The 22,764-nt window shown below is 35.7% G+C and overlaps 1 protein-coding gene across 1 annotated transcript; it reads right to left on the bottom strand.

Moving 5' to 3' along the window:
- Window positions 1-402: 402 nt before the first annotated feature.
- Window positions 403-3,257, bottom strand: BOP2 (Ankyrin repeat family protein / BTB/POZ domain-containing protein). Its single transcript, XM_008242510.2, has 2 exons — window positions 2,468-3,257; window positions 403-1,585 (listed from the first exon to the last, which is right to left on the bottom strand). The coding sequence occupies exons 1-2, from the start codon at window positions 2,963-2,965 to the stop codon at window positions 572-574; spliced, it is 1,512 nt and encodes a 503-aa protein (XP_008240732.1). The 5' UTR covers window positions 2,966-3,257; the 3' UTR covers window positions 403-571.
- Window positions 3,258-22,764: the final 19,507 nt, after the last annotated feature.

Here is a 22,764-nt window from a genome sequence, read left to right as displayed (position 1 = left end):
AAATTATTATGTCAATCATTAAATCAGATATGAACATTTTTTTATATGGGATTTAAGAAAATAATATAAAATAATGTGAATATAATATGTATAGAGGGATGATGAGAGGTGGGTGGGGGACAAGAAAATATAAGGACCATAATAAATACGCGATGAAATTAGATAGATCAATAAATACAAAGGAGATGACAGGCCAAAGGGGTTGAAAAGATTGACCTGCGTCTCTCTCCAATCTCCATGGATCCATCATGCATTAGCAAACATCTCACATTCTCCATTTGTGTCATCAACATTCAACCCCATGGCTCCAATTTCATACGACGAACGATCGACGAAAGCCTACAAAAAAATATCAGAAGCAACCACAGAGAAGCAGAGAAAAAACAAAGAAACAAAACCAGATGATCCAGTAATCTCCATAGACATTAGATTTCATGAAATTTTGATGATGTTTTTTTTTCTGCTTCATGACCATCCAAGTGGATGCATCTATTTAGAAAAAAGAAGATATATAAATAATAATATTATAACTGATCATGAAGAGTCTTAGCAAAATAATATAATAAAATAGCTAGTAGTCATGAGAGTGGTGGTACATTGTTGCTGGGTCACAGCCACCTTGTGCCCTATGGCTACTATGGCTCCCATGATGATCATGATCTTGATGATCATGACCGTCCATATTTCTAGACCCCATTTGAGTTGCTCCAAGATTGAGATACACCAATCTAGAATCCAAGTTTAGGTTGCCAATGTTGCCGCTGTTGCTGCCACTACTGTGGTGATCGTCGTTGATAGGCGGGTAGATCGCGGTCGAATTCGAAGAATTGGGAGCGTTGTTTGCATTGTTGTTGCCTTCTTCGCGGGAAAGAACAAGAGCAGCAGATTGAACAAGCTCCAGGCAGAGCCTGAGCTTGTTTGGTTCAATGTGGGTAAGTCCCGGGACGGCCCCTTTGAAGAGAAAATCTGAAGTTAGGGTTCTTAATACGTCGAGGGGAGTAACCCCGTCGACGGTCCGGACATTCGGGTCGGCGTGGTGGTCGAGCAGGACGGCCACCATGTCGGGCGACACCATTTCGGATGCAATGTGAAGTGGGGTTTTGCCAGCTGGCCCTGCCGGGTAGTTAACATCTGCTGCTCCGAGTTCTAGTAATGCTTTGACAACCTCTCGGCTACAATTTTCGACCGCATAGTGTAATGCCAATGCATCGTCGAGATTTAGGCCTTCGCCCATTACCATGAGCTTGACGAGTTCGACATCGGATGAGTCCAATGCCCGCCTCATCCGGCGGATTTTCTGGTCCTCGAGATCGGCTGCTGCCCCGAGGTCGTGGTGGTGATGGTGGTGGTGGTGATGAGGCATCATTGAGCGGCGGGCGAGGGAGGATTTGAGACGAAGCTCTTCGATTTTGGCCACGACATCGATGGGGAGGTGCTTGGCCAGGACTTCTGGTGGGAGGCCCGATTTGGCAACAAGGTGAGAGCAAGTTGTCCAGAGTTGATGCATGTCTTGTTTTCTTGAAGCTAAGAGGACTTTCATCACATCATCAATTGAGGCCTTTTCCACCATGCTTGCCAATTGCTTCTGTGAGGACATAAGAAGAAGAAAAAAAAAACAAGGACATGTATAGATGAGAAGTGTAGTTGGAATTCCATTAGTGAGACGGATGTACTTTTGGGATGTTTTTGTTTATTAATAATAAGATTTGTATTGATAAAAGTGATGGGATGTTTTTGTGCTAAAATTATGTGTGGGGGAGCTATAGGAGTCCTTTTCTTAAAATTTTGTATTCCTTTGCAGTTAAACCAAATAAGATTTGTGGTGTTTTACTGTGGAAGACAAGACTGGATATCAAGATCTAAATTTAGAAAGTCAGGGATGTGCAATTAAAAGATAGAAAGAAAAAAAGACCAAATTCAAGAAACTTGCGAAATGGTACATGAAATCAAGAAAAACATGTATTCTTTCCTTTACTAAGGAAGTTCAATACAACCTTCACTAAGGAAGAAGAAGAAGAAGAAGAAGAAGAAAATGAGGAGGAGGAGGAGAGAGCCCTCTGAGGTATAAATATAATTAAGCACACCATAAAAGGGATTATTGTAAGTACTGTGGTTAATCAAAATAAAATAATTAGACAATGCTACTCCTAAAAAGAAGAAATAAAAAGAGAAATTGGGAGGGAGAATAGTTGGAGATTGGACAGAAAAACATCCCAACTTCACCCAGTTCATCATAAAGACCAATAGTTTGGAGAACAAAGAACAAATGAGGTGATGAAAGAGAGAGAAAAAAACAAACCAGTATCAACAAAAGAGAGAGAAACACCAAATCAAAACCAAGGAATTGTAGAAATTCCCAAAACCCACAAAACATAAGACAGAACAACACACACAAAAACCAAGAAAGAGAGCAGAGAGAGAGAGAGAGAGAGAGTGAGTGATTAGACACACACAAAACACACAGTACCTGAGTGAGCAATGCAAGTTGTTCAACACCAAAGGATCTAGCGGCAGCAAGAGTGTCAAGAGCAAGATCAACGGCGGAGGTGCAATGCGTGTGCCAGCACCCTCTCTCTCCACAATTAGGCCTTGGCTCATGTTTCTGAGGCACTATCGAGACTTGTCCACTATACAAGAACTGCAACAGCAACAAGAACACCTCGTACCCCACCGAGTTCACCGGTATCACCTGCTGCTGCTGCTGAGAATTGGCCGCACGGTGGCACGAGGACGACGTGCCACCAGGGCTCATCCTCGACCCTGATATCGGGTCGAGACCCGAAGGCGGGTCCGGCCCACAGAAGAATTTGCGGAAGAAGAGGCTCCGGGCAGCTAGGATGCACCTGTGGGCATGGACTAGACGACCCTCCACGCTGAAGGTGACGTCACTGAAGGCTTGGCCATTGATGAGCAGATTTAGGTAGTCTAGGGACAGAGATCTTAGAGACTCTTCAAGGCTGCTCATGATGCTTTCGTTCTGGATATGGTGGTAAGGGCAATTTTTTAGGGTTGGGAGCGAGAGAAATTGAGAGCTGGAGAGAGGAGCTAAAACTGTAATGGGTTCATGTTTATTTTCTGTAATTCTTACTTTTTGGGAGGATTGATTGGTTTAGCTGTTGAAGGATGAAGAAGAAGAAGAGGAACTCTCTCTACTGTTATTGTTTTTTGACAGATTCTTTTGTCTCAATGGAGTGATATTGTGTTTGTGTGTGTGTTGGTAGATATTTTGTGTGTGTGAGAGAGAGAGAGAGAGAGAGCAAATTGGGTGGCTGTTCTGGGCGGCTGTGGTATTTAAAAAAAGAAATCTAAAAAGAAATAAAATAATTGATTAGTTAAAAAATTGATGGGAAAGGGGAGAAAATGATGGGAGGGGGTCAGGGGTAGAGGGGAATTCAAGAAGAGAAAATGAACAAAAGGTTTTATTTTATTTAATTAATAATAATATTGTTTTTTGGCTGCATATTATATCATTAACATTCATGATTAGCCCCGTGTTTTACTATCAACAACCCTAAGTTAACAGTAATTACCTCATTATAGAAATAAGTTGTCAGAAAAACAAGTTTAAATTTTCACCCTTTTATGGAAGTGGGGGATATTGGATATTAGGATATCATTTTTTTCCTGATTTCTGTTGACTGCTCTTAGACTAATGACTAATGTGGCCCGAACCACTTTTAGCCTCTATGCATCTCTAGAGGCCTGTATTTCTTTAACTTTTCTCAATCATAGGGTAAGGTTTAGAGTGCAATTAATACATGCTAATTATTTCTCTTTACTTGTGTGCTTGGCTTTTCATGCCCTACTTAAGCTTATAGCATGTGAACTATAAGGTGTGACAAAATGGATCCGAGCCTCTATATTTACTCGCATTTTGAAATATCTATCCCTGACTCTCTTTCATATTAATTATTATAATAAAACCTTTACAAACTGGATGCGTTTTATTTTGCAGCTTCTACTTTATTTTATTTTTTTCTTTTTGTTTCTTTTCTTTTGTCCTAAGGAAAGAGAAAATGTGGGGAGGGGAGACTTTGTGTAGCCATTCTAGCAGTTTGCACTACCTTTCCATCTGTCCATTCAACAGATGTGATTTAGATCCATGATCCATCATCCCATAAGAACCTCAAGAACTAAAAAAGTTAAAAAAAAACAGAATTGAAATTATTCCATTGTGACTATGCTGCTGTTGTAATGTAAAAATAATAATTATTATTATTATTATTTCGGTTCCTCCACTGTTTGGAATTCCACCAAATGTAAAGTATTGAAAATAATGATGAAAATAAAGTAATCATATTGATAGTTTCATTAGTACGTAGAATGATTATTTAGTTAATGGCATTCAATCTTTACTTTTTTAGCAGAATTCTCAAGTTCAAATCTCGCATATGACAGATGTTTTATTAATTTAAAAAATATATATTTTTAATAATATAGAAAGAAACAAAGTATCATATCCGACCAAAAAAGGACTAAAATGGTAGAAGTTTTGCATATACATACCGTGAAACTTAAGCTACGAATTTCTCTGTATGTCCATTTCTGTCAAGAAAATTTATTTGGTAAATATACTCACATGGCACCAGTGGTTCATTAGTTCCTTACATGTAAGCGAGGCATGCACTAAAAGACTACACCTAACTACCCCATCAAACTGTCCAAATCCTTTAGTAATTTGTTACAATTGCCCATTACTTCTTTTCTCGATCTTTAGTCGTTTTTCCTCAAAATTCATTGTCCAAATTTCTAGGTAGACATTATCTTAGGCTATGTATACTTATGGTTGTGTTGCAATACAATTAACACCATCCAGCCGAATCTCACTTAGATAGTATGTTTTCATATCATGTTAGAACGTGAGCATACAATTCTAAACCATTTGACAATGAATACTGAGGACCCAAAACTTTGAAGCTCCTAAATTGAACTTTCATCCTTCAATGTGGGATACTCTCAACACTGATTACAACAATTTCTCAATTTCGATCGACTTAACTCCAACTGTTGGTTCCAAATTTTATGTTGTGAATTTGTGATAGTGTTGGAATTAAGACTAATTATCACAAGTGAGGGTTGCCAATTTACATAGATAAACACAAATTTGGTGCAAGAGGATTTTGGAATTCTAAAACACAAAATGGGACAAAAGAATATTGAATAGTTTTGTGTCCGGTTTGTGTTTATTGATGCATAACAATCAAACACCAACTTTCGAAAACAGCCATGATGATTACCAATGACACCATTTTGAGTCCAACGGTTAAATGTCTCTTCGTGGAAAGGCAGTTAAATCAAGTTTAAGCTAATTAACTGGGTGGTTAATGTTAATGAGCTAACTTTCTAAGGAAAAAAAATAAAATAATTAAGAAAATATATATAATAATCAAGTGAGCGACCTCTATAATTAAGTTAATTAAAACATAATATTCTCTGAAAGTTTTATCCCCGCACTTGGAAGGTCCCCTCTAGCCTCCATTGAATTTGAAACCAACAACAAAAATAAAATAAAATAAAAATTTAGATGTGAATTGTCAAAACATTCTTTTCTGCTGGGTTAAATGTTACTTGAATAAAATATTGAAGAGGGCATATGAGAGACTGGGGGACGACAGAGTGGACAAGAGATGAAAGTGGGCATGGGAAAGCGTGTCGGCTGGGCCTTTGGGGGTTCAAGATTCACATATTCGTGTATGTGTGTGTGTGTGTATATATATATATATATAGGGACTGCTGCCACCAAACAACACCAAGTTTATTAAATTTGATACCAGTGCATGGTAGTGTGCACGTGAGACAAGGCCTGTCACGTGCAACAGAAGAGACCTAGAACACTGTTTGTTACTTAATTTTGAGCTAAGTGTTATTTATTTTTGGGACAATAAGATGAAAGAGGAAGAAGCAGAAGAAAAATGGAAAATTGGGAAAAGAAAGAAAGCTGTTGTTTTGCCCCCTAATAAATAGAAAGAAAGAAGAAGAGAAATCAAATCCTTTGGATTGACAGCACAACCCACTGACTGTCTTATGATACCAAAGACCTCCGATTTGACGTTTGACTTGTCTTTTCACTCTCCCCACCACTCCTTTTGTGCTCCTCTCTCTCTCTCTCTCTCTCTCTTGTCTTCTTGTGAAAACGACCTATGTAACAATTTACTCATATTATACATATTTATTTACATGTACATCTCAAATGCCAACACTGAGTACATAGTATTGTACGAGTTTAATACATAGTGTATTATTTAATATACATTATCTCTTTCGTAAGGAGTTTGTAACTCAAATAATTTTAAAAAATCACGTTTGCATCCAACGTTCTGTGTTCGAATTCTCTTTCTTTAAAATTTCCCATATAAAAAAGAGGAAAAGCACACACTACGTACTTCTCTTTTTCTCACACTGTGATTCGCACCCTTGTTGATTTATCCCATTGTTGGAATGTTTGTAAATGCTTTCACGACAACAAACTATAAGAATTGCTTATTTTATGAAAAACTAGGAATTAACAAAAATTTTCTAATCTTAAACCTTTTTTTGGGGTCAAATTCTAATCTTAAACTTATTCACAAAATTACTAAATCAACCCTCTAGTTGGTCCCTATTAATTTTAACTAATTCAATATTAATAGGTTAAAAATTAGGGTTAATTTAATACTCCAATTATAATTTGTGCACACATTTTGGATCTCTCTTTTATATTATATTTTTTCTCAGTAAATTTCATTAGTAACTCTTACTTTAAACAGTCTATCTCTCTCCACAATTTTTTTTTTAAGTAACAAATATGAAATAAATTCCAACAGACAAAAAAACAAAAAGAAAGGAGGAAAAAAAAAACAGACAAAGTAGGAAATAAGACCACATGTGTCATGACCAACTCACACTTGAGTGGTGGGAGAACCCCACTTGGTGCTGAAGAGAGTCAACCACTCGGGGTTGGAAAAGGCTTTGAGGAGAACGGCTAACTGGCTAAGGTCTTTTTAGAGGGGGGAAGGAAAGTTAGGCACAAATTTATGATCATTAATTTGGAGGCATAGAGAATAAATTACGGGTGTGTTTGGTTCATGAAAAAAGGGGCTTCAAAATAAGAAATTATTTGATTTTCAATGTTTAGTCAATTCAAGTATATGAGATAATTTATTGGCACATGGGAAAAACAGAAGGGGAAATAAAACCCTCCGTCCTTTTATATTAAAAAATTCTCCAAATGACAAAGCCAAAAATCTGAAGAGATTTTAGTGTAAATAACTCATGAATTAATTGTTGTCTTTTTTGGCCGTTAGACCATAGAATTTGAAGACAAAATGTTTAAATAAAAATGCAGGTATATTACTATAAATAAATAAAAACGAAAAGCTTAATTAGTTGTTGTGGTATTACCTATTGACATAGTTTAGTATAAGCAGTGAGTGCTAAAAGCCTATTTGGATAAAAGTTGCTGGACTTCTAAAACGTCCTAAATAAGTAAAAAATTAAAAAAATAAAAGGTCCCCAATCATAGGGAAAAGGCCGATTGAGGGGTAAATAAACAACAAGAGTCTGTTTCACTTAGGACGTTTATGGTTGTTTCAGGATTTTGGATGTTTTGAATTTTGTAGGCTTAACTTCATATCATGCTTAATTTTAGTGATGTAAGTTTAATGGTTGTTTGAGCGGCTTTGACCGCTTAGTTTCTCCGACCTTTAACATAATTATTTTATATATCAGACTCTCACGATAACCAAAAGAAAAAGCCAATAAAGTCTAGTTGAGTGAAAAAGGGTTTTAACTTGCAAAACAAGTTGTCTCAGGTTTGAACTCCCATGATACATTGGCAGTATGTTTGTGAGAAACCCCCCTCCCCCTTTCTAACTTGGACAACAAAAAAAGAAAGATAACCAAAAGAAAAAAAAATTAAAACTAAAATGCTATATTCTTCAATTTGACTATTTTGGAAGGGAAAAGGAAAAAGATTCACAGAAAGAAGAGTATGTCCAAGCTTGCTCATAACTGTTGTATTTTTCCTTTTGTCAGTAGTGCAAAATAATTTCCAAGTACATTATACCCAAAAAGGAATATAATTTCCAACCTATAACAGTAGGAAATGTTATGATTTCTCTCAACAAAGATCGTCCTATTTTCATTCTTGTAATGTCACCCTATATACAGACAGTATACTGTGCATCTGTAAATTCTTAGAGTAATTAAGAATACAAGTTCATCGTCACTTAGATGTACGTATACGCGGTATATATCTCCAGTCAAAGTAGCCCAACAAATTAATTTCTTGCAACCTGAAGATTAAACATAACCAATTTAATTCTCTGTCTGTTGATTAAAACAGCTTCCAAACTCTCGGATCTTGCATTTGACCCCATATTTTGATCACATATCAAACCCTACGAGTGTCAAATCTTTTCATGAAAGAAACATCTTCCAAACTCTTGAAAGAAAACATGATCATCTTCCAAACCTCATCACATGGTTGATGAAACCATTGATGCTAGCTTTTTGGACTATATTTACCAAACTAATACAAAATTTTTGGAGTGAATGTAATCTGTGAATGTGGCAGGTGAGAGGTAGCTTTTGGTTAAAGCCAGTTTTTCAGGTTTGAGTTTTGACACGGCCTAACATATTTAATGTGTTTATATGGATGATAGAGAGAGGCCCGCAGACAAGCGTGTATAATTTAGCAGTCACTTTCCCGAAAAATGGATGGCATTTGCGTCTTCTCTACACGTTCCTTTTTGCAGGTGCCTTAAGATTAGGGTATAAAAATCCCTAGGCATCACAAAAGAAGATGTTGTATTGTCCTTTTTGTCCACTGAGGAGTCTTTTCAACCTTTGTTATTATTATTATTATTATTATTTTCACTTTATCCCTTGCTTAAGTAACATATTTTCTACCAAAAACCAATTTGCTAGTTTTTTATGTTAGCAAAAGGCTCTCCCCACTACTAGTACATGGCATGGCAGCAGTATATGCGTTTCACTATATATGGTAAAAGTTACATTCAGTTCTTTTTATCTTCTTCTTTTTTCTTTTTTTTTTTTTTTTTTTTTTTTTTTAAAGCTTCACATTCGGTGCTTTTTATATTTGAATTTCGAATATTTTTCAACATTAAGAGAAGTATCATATTGTGAACCCTGAACATTATGGTCGATACTTAGATGCACAAATTAATGTGCAATAATCTCAACAAATTATAACTGCGAAACAAGATGTGACAACAACAGTACATATGCAGATTGAAGTTAGCTATAAATTGGTATACAAATTAGTTTGTCAACAATGAAAGGGTCTAATTGTGTGGAAGTTCCATTCTACGAAAATTGGAGATCTATGCAAGATACTCTTATGCCCTACCTAGTTTGGCAAGCTAATTGTTGAACATTGATAAGATTTGATTGACCACTTTGAAATGGCCTGTCCTTAATTGCATCCCATGTCCAATAAATTTAATTGGTTATCCATAGTCTTCAAAGTAGACCCTCATTCAGATATGCTAGCTGGAGAGTAGATGCATCATTTCTATGAGACTTGAAAAATGTACAAATCCTAGACTGATCAAAGTCAGCTTCAAAAATCATTTTGTTACCTCAGAGAGAGAGAGAGAGAGAGAGAGAGAGAGAGAGAGAAGAACAATTCATTCAAATGCCACATATGGTCTATAGTCAAAAGTCAACAAAATCCGATGATTGCTACCGTTGAACTACTCTACGATCTCTTTCTATATGTTGAATGTGAGTATGTTGGTGATTAGATATTTTGTTACTCTGGAAAAAAATGACAACTCCATAATTGGAAGTGCGTGAGATCAATGACATTTGGGTTTTTTTTCTTTGTGTGGAGGCTAAAGGGTCAAAAACCCACAATTATTTTTCTATATCTAGTGGTGGAATGTTATTGTAGTCATCTCAAAGTCTATAGCCCTCTTCTAATGCACATTCCACCAATGATCTCTCTCTCTCTCTCTCCCCCATTTCCCAACCTCAGGGTTTCCGAGAAGACCATTTTTCTTTTTTCTCAAATGGGTTTCTGAGAAGACATTTTCTTTCTGTTTTGTTTTTGTCCAATATTGGAAGGTTGGCCAGCTTTGACTTGGCGAGCTGATTGACCTAAAGGTGACAAACACTAACATTTGATGATATGTGGACAGCCACATGTATAACATCTGAAAGTGCAAATTAGCCCCATGGTCTTCATGAAAATCATTTCCCCTTGACACATTCAGATATTGACTTCTCATTTTCATCAAGCAAAACAAAGGAAAATACAAAGCTTATATATAACCATGCAAGATTTCCTCTCAATCAATGCTAGCTTGTAAAAATCTATATTTTTTTTTTAATTTTTATGAAAAAGGTAACATGCGAAGAGGATTAGGCGAGGGAATCTAAGATATACTAAAATTTCAAAAGTGGATCATGAACACATTAGAGAAGATGATGACAATTTTGCACATATAACAATTAATTTCAGTTTTTACTATTAACTGATACCCAAAAAAACAAAAACAAACAAACAAATGGAAACTGTTTGCAATAGTATTTGGTATCCCGAAGAGTGCATATGAGACGAAAATGAGGAAGAGGAGGACAAAAAAAGTCCTCAATTAGGGACATGAATTGTGCAGTTCGTGGAAGGGCCACCAAATGAAGTCCATGTGGAGGAGAAGACCCAGAGTTCACTGTATAATAAACGACAATGCTGCCACGGACTGAATGTTGAAACGAATATTGTCGTTTTCTCATCCCTAATTCTTTTAGGTCGGATTCCCATCCCTAATTTTTGTTGCAGGAAGAGCCCATTAGTTTTGGGCAATCACAAACCTTGCCCCTTAATTATTGTTTGGTATTTCTATTATGCTCCACCAACCATGGTTGTCTTGTGAATAGTATGCTTTGATATCATAATTAGAATGTGAGCATTCAATTTGGAATCAATTAACAGTGCGTGTAGAGACCCAAGATTTTAAGCACTTATGCAAGACTTCTATCCTCTAATGTGGGACAAATACTCTCAACACGTCCCATATGAGCACCACTCCTTGTAACCGTCCTTTCCAAATCCTTACACTAGTCAATCACGTCCAAATACTTGTTGCGACACAATCTGCATCATTCTCCCCATGTTGGAAAGAATTTTCCCCTTGAATGCAGGTATTCTTCTTTAGAAGTGTTACTATGATAAGGAATCAGACTCTTAACAAACACATCTAAAGTATGGCGATATCTTATGGTACACATTCACATTCATTTTCTTAACAATCTCAACAAGGCCAATATTAAAAAAAAAAAACCTAAGTCCTTGTGATTTTAGGAGAAATACTAGATGTTCCTCCTCTCTCTAAAAGGAAGAGATGCGCGGCTTATGCAGAGTTAACTCATTAAGCTCCAAATCAACCTAAATGGAGAGAGAGAGAGAGAGAGAGAGAGAGAGAGGGAGGGAGCTTGGAGCAGCTGTTGCCCGCCTTGGAGCCCCCTTGATGTAGCCATCTTGTCTTGCTTATGATTTTGTTTTGCTTTATTTCAATGATTATATGTAACTAAATTATTTGCAAAGGCTAGAATGAAACCCTAATTCAAATATTCATATTTTTGGATGCAAACTTATTGAATTTCAAGTTATCATATTGAATTATTTTTAATCTCTGGTTTATTTGGTTCTATATGTTTAATTCTTTTGATTGTCAATCTCTAGAATTTGCATCTAGACTACTTGTGTGATTGTGTGTGGGTTTAATACATTGCATGCATGATCTAGCTCATAAGATTAAGGATAACAAACACATGGTAGTTTTAATACGATACTTTGTTTGTTTGATATATATGTCAACCCAAGATTTGTTTGAACACATCTGATATGAGCACCCAGATTTCAAAATCCAATCAGAAGATGAAATCCTGGAAGAGATAGCAAGTGCATCAGTAATAACAATGATATCAGTAAATAAAAGATCGGCTTCATCCGACGTCTACCCTTTGTTTCTCTTCTCTCTCCATGTAAGACAATTATTCTCCGATGATCTTTTGGCCCATACTCAAAGCAACCATCTTTCATCTTGGATTTTGATCTTCTCCTATTGCTCTTCTTGCCTTCGTGCCTACTTGATCAACCCTTCTCTCTGGCCTTTTCCATAAGACCTTCACCTTGAGAGCTATCACCGGAACATTGAACCATTCTGTGATGCATCAGGATGTCTTTCATCACTTCTTCATACTTCAAATTTGCTTTGTCGAACATAAGCGTCATGTGGAAGTGCTTATAAGAAGGAGGCATAGATGTCAACAACATCATGAAATTGTCTTCCGACTTATAAATCTCATCCAATCTTTGCAAGTCCGCAGTACACCTATTAAAGACACTCACGTGCTCCATCATGCTTACACCCTTCTCTATCTTTAGAAAGTGAAGCTTTTCCTTCAAGAAAAGCTTGTTGGACAGCAATTTTAATGCAAACATCTTTTCAAGTTTATCCCATGTCTACTTCGGGATATATTCCATCTCTTTACACAACACTTCATCAATGAGGTGTTGTTCGATGGACCCTCTAGCAAACTTTTCTAGGTCTTCCCATTCGGCATCCGTCATGGTGTCTGGCTTCTTTTCCTTGCGTGCCAAAACTGTGTTGAGACCTTGCTGCTTAAGGACGTGTTTCATCCTCCTTTGCCAAAGCATGAAGTTTTCGTTGCCGGTGAATGACTTCAACTAGACCTTCACACTCGCCACACATGGTGTCTTTGTCTGGGAGCTTTCTCCTCCCTCCTTGTCGCTTGACATCGTTAACACACTGCCACTTTAGAAGTTATAAGAGCATTTGGGCATAAACTAATACTCCCCGCAACCGCGGCTCTGATACCACTTGTTGTGCGAAAACACTCCAAGACATTGTCGTTGATGGGCTATGCAACTACCACACACAAGTCATGCAAAGATAAAACACAGACACCAACCGAAAAATAAACACATATAAAGAACACAAGAATTTATAGAGGTTCTTCATTGTGCCTACGTCGTCTTTGCTGATCTTTGATAAATTCTCCAGTAAGAAAGAGCACATTTTGTTACAATGAAGAACCCCACTTGCTCTCTCACACTCTTTTCTCTCACCCTTGGCTCAAACCCAATTTGATGCCTTAGTTTTCTCTCTTGTACTTGTTCGATAAAACCCTAGCACTAAATTGCATATTTATACGTTATAAGACTTTAGTACAATCATACAAGGAATAGGAAACTTAAAAAAACCCCCAAAATTAGGAAGAAATTTATCCTAATTCGCCAAGGATCTGCATTGGACTCGTGCCTCCCGCTCGAGCGCCTACGTCCAGTTGAGACACCTCTCTACCGCTCGAGCAGCTAGGCACAGGCGAAAAACGTCTCTGTCTGCTCAAGCACGAGTTAACTCGTCTACAGCTCTTTTGAATAACCGTTTCTTTTATTCCTTTCGCATCTTTTAGGTGAGTCAACATCAACAATAAGTCGCCGTACAAGCTACCATGTGTGCGTGTGTGTGTATATATATATATATCTCTCTCTCACACACACACACACATTTGAACCCATCAATGATTGTGTACATAAATTGTTTTGTTGACTGACTTCCTCCTACCCAATTCCTCGTAGCCCCTCCCCATATTCCTATAAGGCAGTGGTTTATCAATTTTCTTTTCATTTTTATTTAAACAATAAAACAATTGTTAATTTTAAATAGTTTTTCATATATAAAAAAATTAAATAATTATGTTGATGATGTGTCATGTATTCAACAATTAGATAACTAGAATGGTGTTGCGAAATGCGGATAAATGTATAACTTCTAAATGTAGAGACTCGGGATCCCCTTAGAACCCTTTAGTGATGCCCTTTTACTTGCTGTTTTTTTCGGTGACTTGCTAGTTTTGATAGTTTGTTTCATTTCGTTTCATTTAATCATTTGCTTGCTTTCAAATCATTGCAACCTTTTTTAGTTCTTAGTTGTGTTTCATTCTGTTTTTATTTTATTTTATTTAGTGTTAAGTAGTTGAGTCATAAATTGGAAATCCAAAAAAGGAGAGTATTGAATTGAGTTAGGTGAAAGAACTAGAATTGATCACTAATCTATATGGAAATGATACTTGTACTTGCATCAAACTATACTATAAATCGATTCATACACTTACGAGTTTTAACTCAATTTAAATTGATCTAATATTTAGGTTGGTCTAAATGCACATCAAGTTTTGCAAGGTGAGCCAATGGTATAAAATTTCCCTTGCATGGGAAGTTCATACCTATGAGTTAGGTATTGCATTCTTAAAGATACATTTACTAAACATGAGAATGCAATTTTATACCCATTCCCAAACTCTCTTTTCTCTTACAAGCCCTAGCTCTCTTTTCTCTCACCCTTAGCTCAAACCCAATTTGATGCCTTAGTTTTCTCTCTTGTACTTGTTCGATAAAACCCTAGCGCTAAGTTGCCTATTTATCTATATATATAAAGCAAAAGACAGAGAATGGTGAAACATTCAAAATACTAGAAGATGTCATTGATTAATGCAAACATTAAGAATTGAAATTATTAATTAAATGAGGATAATATGGTAAATTCACATTTTTTTCATATTTAAAAAAATTAAAATTAAAAGAAAAATCAAATAATGGATCCTATTTTTATGGAATACAACTACCATTATCTTTTTTAATTCTAAAATAAAATTATAAATTATAAATAAAGTAAAATTTAAAAAATATATATATGTATATATCTTCTCGCAGTCACGAAAGCGCGTGCGGAGATATGTTATAAGACTTTAGTACAATCATACAAGGAATAGGAAACTTAAAAAACCCCCAAAACTAGGAAGAAATTTATCCTAATTCGCCAAGGATCTGCGCTGGATTCTCTCCTCTAGCTCGAGCGCCTGCGTCCACTTGAGACACCTCTCTATCGCTCGAGCAGCTAGGCACAGGCGAAAAAGTCTCTCTGCCGCTCAAGCGCCAGAGTCCAGTCAACTTGCATACAGCTCTTTTGACTAACTGTTTCCTATATATATATATATATATATAATTGTGTACCTAAATTGTTTTGTTGAATGACTTCCTCCTACCCAATTCCTCGTAACCCCACCCTCCCCATATTCCTATAAGGTAGTGGTTTTTCAATTTTCTTTTAATTTTTATTTAAACAATAAAACAATTGTTAATTTTAAACAGTTTTTCAAATATATAAAAAAAAAATTAAATACTTATGCTGATGATGTGTCATGTATTCAACGATTAGATAATTAGAATGGTGTTGTGAAATGTAGATAAATGTATAACTTCTAAATGTAGAGACTCGGGATCCCCTCAGAACCCTTTAGTGATGCCCTTTTACTTGCTTTTTTTCGGTGACTTGCTAGTTTTGATAGCTTGTTTCGTTTCATTTCATTTAATCATTTGCTTGCTTTCAAATCATTGCACCCCTTTTTAGTTCTTAGTTGTGTTTCATTTTTATTTTTATTTTTATTAGTGTTAAGTAGTTGTTGAGTCATAAATTGGAAATCCAAAAAAGAGAGTCTTGAATTGAGTTAGGTGAAAGAACTAGAATTGATCACTAATCTATGTGGAAATGATACTTGTACTTGCATCAAACTATACTATAAATCGATTAATCCACTTGCGAGTTTTAATTTGATTTAAGTTGATCTAATATTTAGGTTAGTCTAGAAGCACATCAAGTTTCACAGGGTGGGCAAATTTTATAAAATTCCCCCTATATGGGAAGTTCATATCCATGAGTTAGGTATTGCATTCTTATAGCATCTGCAACCGATATGTCAAAAGTGCCACATAGACATTTAACGGTTAGAAATAACATCTCACATTACTTCAACCGAATTGTCAAAGCTGATGTGGAATGAATGCTAGAGGTTCAGCTGTTATTTTTGACATCCCAAAAGCAAGATGTCAAATGAATATTTTATTATTTTTTAAAGACAGCTGGTTGTAACTTTCATTTATTATTTTCTTTGTTTATTATTTTTCTTCTTTATCGTAAATGATTTGATTGTTACAATAATTATTTATTTGACATATCGGGTGGAGTAAAAAACTGTGTAAATGTCAAATTGCCACATCAGTCATCAAATTTAAATTTGATGTTTGGTATTTGACATCTCCCTTGGAGATGCTCTTAAAGATGCATTTACCGAACATGATGATGCAATTTCATACCCATTCCTAACTCTTAAACCTTGAACCAAATGACCCCTTCACATACAGTGCACTAAATCCAGTACTCCAATTGACCACTTTTCCATACCATATGATCGCATGTGCTTAAAGTTATTTCGCATTAATGAACGATGCAGTTCTCGTAGGCACAGGACTAAAATCCCCAAAAGCTTTTTTTGTTAATTGCAATGCAAGTCAAAATATGCATTGGCAACCAGGTAATTACAGTTTTTTGGGGTTTGGGACCACATGTAACCATTTAAAACAAATAAAAAGTATAGTTGAACTGTATTAGCTAACTAATGAGAGATTTATGCAGTCATTTTCCCTAAATATATAAAGATATTGAACTTTGACCAAATTGAAAAAGGTGGTCATTACCTTGAGTGACCCCGAAGGCCTCTAGGAGACCACCACCCACTCATACATATAAAAAGGAAGAGGATGATAGCAATTCCCACTTTCTGTACACCCTTTGACCTCCACCAATTTGTGCATCCACATCATCATGAAAATGGGCAAAATACTTGAGTGGGAAGTAGATTGTGGGTTTCCTCTCTCTCTCTCTCTCTCTCTCTCTCTCTCTCTCTCTCTCTCTCTCGCCTTTTTTTATGGGGTCCCATATTCTTTTTCTTTTTCTTGATTGATACGTTGTCTAAGTTGTCTTCCTAGACTCATCTCCTATAGCTATGTCACTCAATCTATATATGTTAATGTTATTAGAAAAGGAACCTGTATTCTGGCGGTTATTTGGGAGAGTCTCAAATTGTGATAAATGTTTCAACTCCAATTTGAGCTATTTGCAGACAAAAAACATGCGATTGTTGTTCAAGGTCCAGGGGTTTATCTCAAACAGGTCCCACAAGTTTCTTTCCCGCATAGGTTTTAGAAGGATTTGCATGCCCCCATCTTATATTGCTTACTCCATTACAGTAGCCCAATAGGGTTTACAAGAAAAAGTCTGTAACATAAATATATGTACTAGTGTTTGCAACTATATCTTAAATTTTAAAGGGGTTAAAGGCCGTCTCCAACATCTAAAAGCCTTCCTTTTTATCTGTTTTGCATTGCACCAATGAATTTACATTTTGGTTGAAAGAACACAGTGATTTTCAGTTAAGGTACAGGACATTCCGTTTCATACATCTTTCCAAACCAACTAGGCATATGATATGAAAGAGCTTTTGGACATACACAAAAAGTTCAGCAACCAAAAAAAATGGGTGGAAGGTGAATGTCTGTAGTGCGTATACAAAGCTCTCTCCATCCACAACGTCATATTATGGTCTAAAACATTCATTTCTAGGCTATCATTAATTCAAAGATTACCCTATCAAAAAAATTACCCAAATCATACAACTTATTCATCTAATTACAATCAAATAAATAGACCAACACATTACTCTCAATAAACAATGAAAATATTCACGATAATAATAAAACTGATTGTCTCACTTCCCTTTTCTCCGCTTACACTTCCTTTTGCTTTTTAATACTTTTTAATCAATTTTGTTCTTTTGTGTTCTTTCTCTTTCCTATTATACCATCACCCTACATTAAAAGTTTTGATATGGGTACTCAATCAATGAGAGAGTGAACCAAACCTAGGCTTTTGGATTTCTCCATCATCACTGTAACACAACAATAAAACCCAAGCTTTTGGATTCCCCTACAAACTTGGAATGCCCCGAATTATTTCTATGAGAAGAATTCTTTTCCATTTGTTAATTTTTTCTTTCTCTTCAATCCCTGGTTGTTTGTACTTTCTGAGAAGGTACCCAAACAAAATGAATGTAAAAAATGATCTCATATGAAACAAAGAGAACACCAATAATGTGAACTTGAAACTCATAGTCTCAAACTCAATTCATTTTTTGAAATTCTGAGAATTCAACTCATGTCCACAAGTTGATCAATTTTTTTCATTCAATATCTGTTTTCCAAAAGGTTATGACGGAGAAGAACATGGAAAAAGAAAATGTAAAAATGTGTAGTTAGATGCATTTATGTTTCTTTGTAGCCGCCTAAAATTTGTTTCATTTAAATAAAAAAATAAAAAATTATGGATGCAATGATTGGGAGTGGGAAAATCAACTCCCTTTAAAAATTGTCAACTATGCCAATGATTAGGGCTTGCCATTTGATCCGAAAAATTCGCGTATCCACAATCTAGTTTGGTTTGGTTAAATTAAAATTTCTTTCAATAAGATTTGTACCAAAAGTAATAGTTAAAGAAGCAGGTTACATTCTCCCTAAACCATTTGATCTATACCACACCTAAATTGAAACATAATTTTCTACTAATTATTAATATATGTGTCAACATTTAATTGGTTGAATGAGAAGCCATTACTGGGTTGCAACACAACAAATTATCCCACACCTCTAATTCGTGACACTCCTCCCTATTCCTTTTTTCTATCAATGTGTATGAGTAAATTTATAATGATAATAAGCCATATAAATAAGTCATATAATAATAACTTTTTGTTTGGCAATAAGCCAATTTAATTGGAAATGCGATCATGCGATACTTTGAACATAAAGTTAATTAGTTTTAACCCAAATGTTGGGCTTGAAACAATTGATTTTAAAAAAAAATCAAAATTGGACTAATTGAACCTAGAAAAAAAATGTGGACCAATAAAATATTTGTACCGAACCAAATCAACTGAAAGTTTAGTATACTGACCCAAACCAATTCGTGCCCAAAATATCGGTTAACAGAAGAGATTTTTGCCTACCGAAAGTTTGGTTTACGTAACGAATTGAGTTTTTTTTCAAACCGAACCAATCCGTATCTATGCCTATCAGCAATTACAAGATCAGAAGACCTATGTCTCCACATTTTTTTTCATTTACTGCAGCCTTTTATAAAAAAAGTAGTTATAAAGATTGAATTGAATAAATTACATATGCATTTATAATTGGGCTACATCCACTTAGTTTTATAATTGTAGTTTTACCATACAATGAGTATGCAGGTTACAATGGCGGGAATAAGTTTGGGGGCCTTCTAGTAAGTAAATTTGGAGAGCTATTATTTGACCCGTTATACTACGTGATTATACTACCGTACTACGCTATAATTACACGTTAGGGAGACTTCCTTTTATAAAAACAAAAATGGTTTGCCCTTGATTTTGGGGATTGAGGCATGACACCCATATATTGATTTGGTGGTCTTGGGTATGCAGAAAGGATTCCCCTGATTTGGGGGATTTCCAAATGTGGTGAGGTGAGGTGAGGATAAATATTCATATCAACAAAGGCTATTTTTGCAACTGTTGTAAATAAAAATTGCTAAGGCCTAATTATTTTTCTAATCCAAAAAGTAGTTTTTGAACATGAAAGGATTTAATGTCAGTCGTGGTAAATTTATCAATATTTGACCAGGACTAGTAGTTCTAAATAGGAAGGCGATTCAATGTTACTTTGCATTATTCTTTTTCTAATAGCAAAGTCAGTTTAGGGGTCGCCAATGTTAAATGTTTTGTGTTGGATGGAAGGGATGCTTTATCTTGAGGGACAAGTTTGTTGTAATGCGATTTGATGTGTGCTCTCGTACAGAATAGGGATTCGTGTATAGAATTTCCACCCTTCCCATCACCACTTAATTTGTCGACAAAATATACACAACAAAAAACAAAACTAACGTATAACATACATTATAATTGGACATCTATATTCGCATGATATGTACATGGTCTATATATTTTTATAGTAAATAAATAAAATAATTAAGATTGAATAAAAGAATAAATTTGGACATGTATATAGGTAAAAAGTCACTTTTGTTTCTTTAATTTTTATTCTAGTAATTGAATCATGTAGTTTGATATTCCCGCAATTCATCTGTTCCATTCTGTGAATGAGTAAGTACGTGTTGTGAAGAATTTAAAATTATAAGAATAAAATTAACAAAATTAAAATTTCGGAGACAGTATATTCATATAATATGTAGATGGTGTTTATAATTTATTTTTGGTAAATAAAAGAAAAAGTTAGAATGAAAGAATGTAAAAAAATATGGAGATGATTGTTGGTGGTAAGGGCCGGTTAACGTGATGTTTAATGATTCTATATATAATGATTTGACAAGACGAGTGAGAGTGCATGTGATAGAGAGAGACATGACATGTGAGAGGCCTCCTGACCTTTCAATCCATTGCAGCAGAGGGCAGACGAAACAGAGGCAGGCACCTGCCCAATCCACACACAGCCACACACACTCTCATTCATTTGAGTTTTTTGGAGACACTTTTTAGTCCCTAAACCAGAAAACGGCTAAGACCCGTACCATCATTTATAAACGGTGTCCATGGCCTTACCTCCCCCCCACCACTACTCTACACGTGTCACAAACCCACCATATCCCCCCCTTTCCCTCTCTCTCTCTCTCTCTCTCTCTCTCTCTCTTATGTGAGCGTAGGAAACAGGTAATTAATTACTGTGCAAGTCATGTAGCTAGGTAGCAGCTAGCAGAGAGGGTTCTGCATTTGGTTTTTTGAAATAATAGCTGGATGGCATGGCAGGCAGTTGTGTGTATTTTTTGTATTTGTTGGAAGGGCACTGACTCCCACGTGCCAACTATCACCCATGACCGATGAATCAGACACTGACACTCGCTCAAACTCTCTCTCTCTCTCCTCCAAAACCCTAGTGATTCTCACCAGACTCTTCATTAAAACAGTAGAGAGAGAGAGAGCCTACCCACTCATCCCATCACTTGTCTCTTCATCTTGCCCTCTTTGCATATTCCTTTTGCCTTTTTACCCTCCATCTTCTGGTTTCCTGGGATTGAAATGATCCATCTCTTCACTTCACCGTGCTCTCTCTTTCTCCTTCCCCATCTCTCTCTCTCTCTCTCGGTAGCGTCTGTCTGTCTCATCTTTGTCTTGTAAAAGAGAAAGAAAAAAAAAAGTGTACAGTCTTAACTGCAGTTAGGAGCCTCTGTGACCCTTGGACATTTGGTTATTGCTGCCAGCTGACAATTAAACACAAAGCCCTATTCATTTTTCTGTTTCTGTTTCTGTTTCTGCTTCTTTCATTTCTCTTCCATTGCACATCAACACAAACTTTTGTCTTGGTTTCTATGTTCCCAAGCAATAATATAATTCCCAATTATTTAATTAATGACAATTAACTAGTTCATTAGCAAAGAACTTGACATCAATTATGTTTTTCCATCTGGTTTCTATACCCTAAAACTTTTTAGCTTCAAGCTTTGGAACAGTTCTGTAAACACCTTTTTTTCTTTTCTTTTCTTTTTTGTGTGTGAATTTATGAGTTCAGACTTTCCCTAGTCACATCAATGTAAACTGTATTGGGCAACAGTCAGTCAATTTGTATTGGATCGATCATCAATTAATTTTCCAGATACGACACAGTTTGGAAACGTACGCCCCCTAACACTGCTCCCTGGTTGGTTTGCCAGCAGAATTGTCTCTATGAATATGGTACAATATTGTAAGGTTTGTTTAATTGCCCCATATGCAAAATACTATTAGTACAAAAGAAAGAAAAAACTGAATTAGTTTAGGTACGTTTTGATCAGTGCTCTGCAAATTGAGTTGGGAAAATATTTGGGTCTTAACACTTACCTCTAGTATGCTTATGTTTATTTTCTCTAGGAATTTTATTACTGAGTAGTCTCTGTACTATTTTGAATACATTATTTTCATTTATATTATTTCAACTCTATCAATTTCATTTCCATCTTCTTATGCCGCGCACAATGTCATTCTCAATGTCAATTCTGTCTAATTCCCGTCAAAAGTGATTCACATGTGAGGCACCTAACCAATATCAATACCCGGGGTTGGTGGGGGTGCTAGGATGAATTTCTCCTCAAAAATTTGATCACATGATGTAAATGGAATTGACATCAAGGATGACATTGATATGCGGCATAAGAAGATTATTATCAAGCTAACAGTTGTAATGACCTAGAATAGATCAACAATGTATACCAAGATAAGTGAAAAACTAGGGTTGTGTTCAAATCCCCTAATCTACTCGAACTAGATAATAAATCAACATTGTATACCAAGCTAACAATTGTAATGACCTTATACTATCAAACTTTGTAGTTGTCTTCCCTCTTGAAAATAATCATTAAAAAAAATTATAAAAAAAAAAGGCAAATTAATTAAGAATTGTATATGCCTATTATGATAATTAAATAGTTGAATTCACCGTTTTTAGAAAGGATGTACCTCGAATTACACAATCCACTTTGTTTTGTATACAATATCAATATGCAAAGTTAAATGGGAAGTGAGCATTTTACAAAGATGATTAGAAAATGGCCTCCTCCTGGATCAAACTTTTGGCAGTACGGATGGTTGGGTTGGATTAGGATTCTATATATCTTTGCTTTAGAAAACCAGAAAGTGCATTTTATGCCCAAAATTAGAAGCAATTGGGTTTTATTGTGACAGAAAGAGCGGACAGAGATTAGCAAAACTAGCAAGTGGGAAGATGAGAATCCCATTAAAGAATTTGCGACAAGCTTTTTTAAACATCATATATTATTCTTTTACTTACTAGTTAAAGGTGTGAATAAACGATACGAAATC

This window comes from Prunus mume, linkage group LG8 (genome assembly GCF_029339155.1).
Source record: "Prunus mume cultivar Tortuosa linkage group LG8, ASM2933915v1, whole genome shotgun sequence".
In the NCBI taxonomy this organism is placed as follows: Eukaryota; Viridiplantae; Streptophyta; class Magnoliopsida; order Rosales; family Rosaceae; genus Prunus; species Prunus mume.
Note: the sequence above shows the minus strand (reverse complement) of the source record. Positions and strands in the feature narration are given on the sequence as shown.

Bases quoted from the DNA above. Each gene is read 5' to 3' on its own strand.
- BOP2 (XM_008242510.2), bottom strand. From the start codon at position 2,965: ATGAGCAGCCTTGAAGAGTCTCTAAGATCTCTGTCCCTAGACTACCTA. The intron at 1,586-2,467 runs GTACTGTGTGTT...ATGTCCTCACAG, and splicing joins AACTTGCATTGCTCACTCAG to AAGCAATTGGCAAGCATGGT.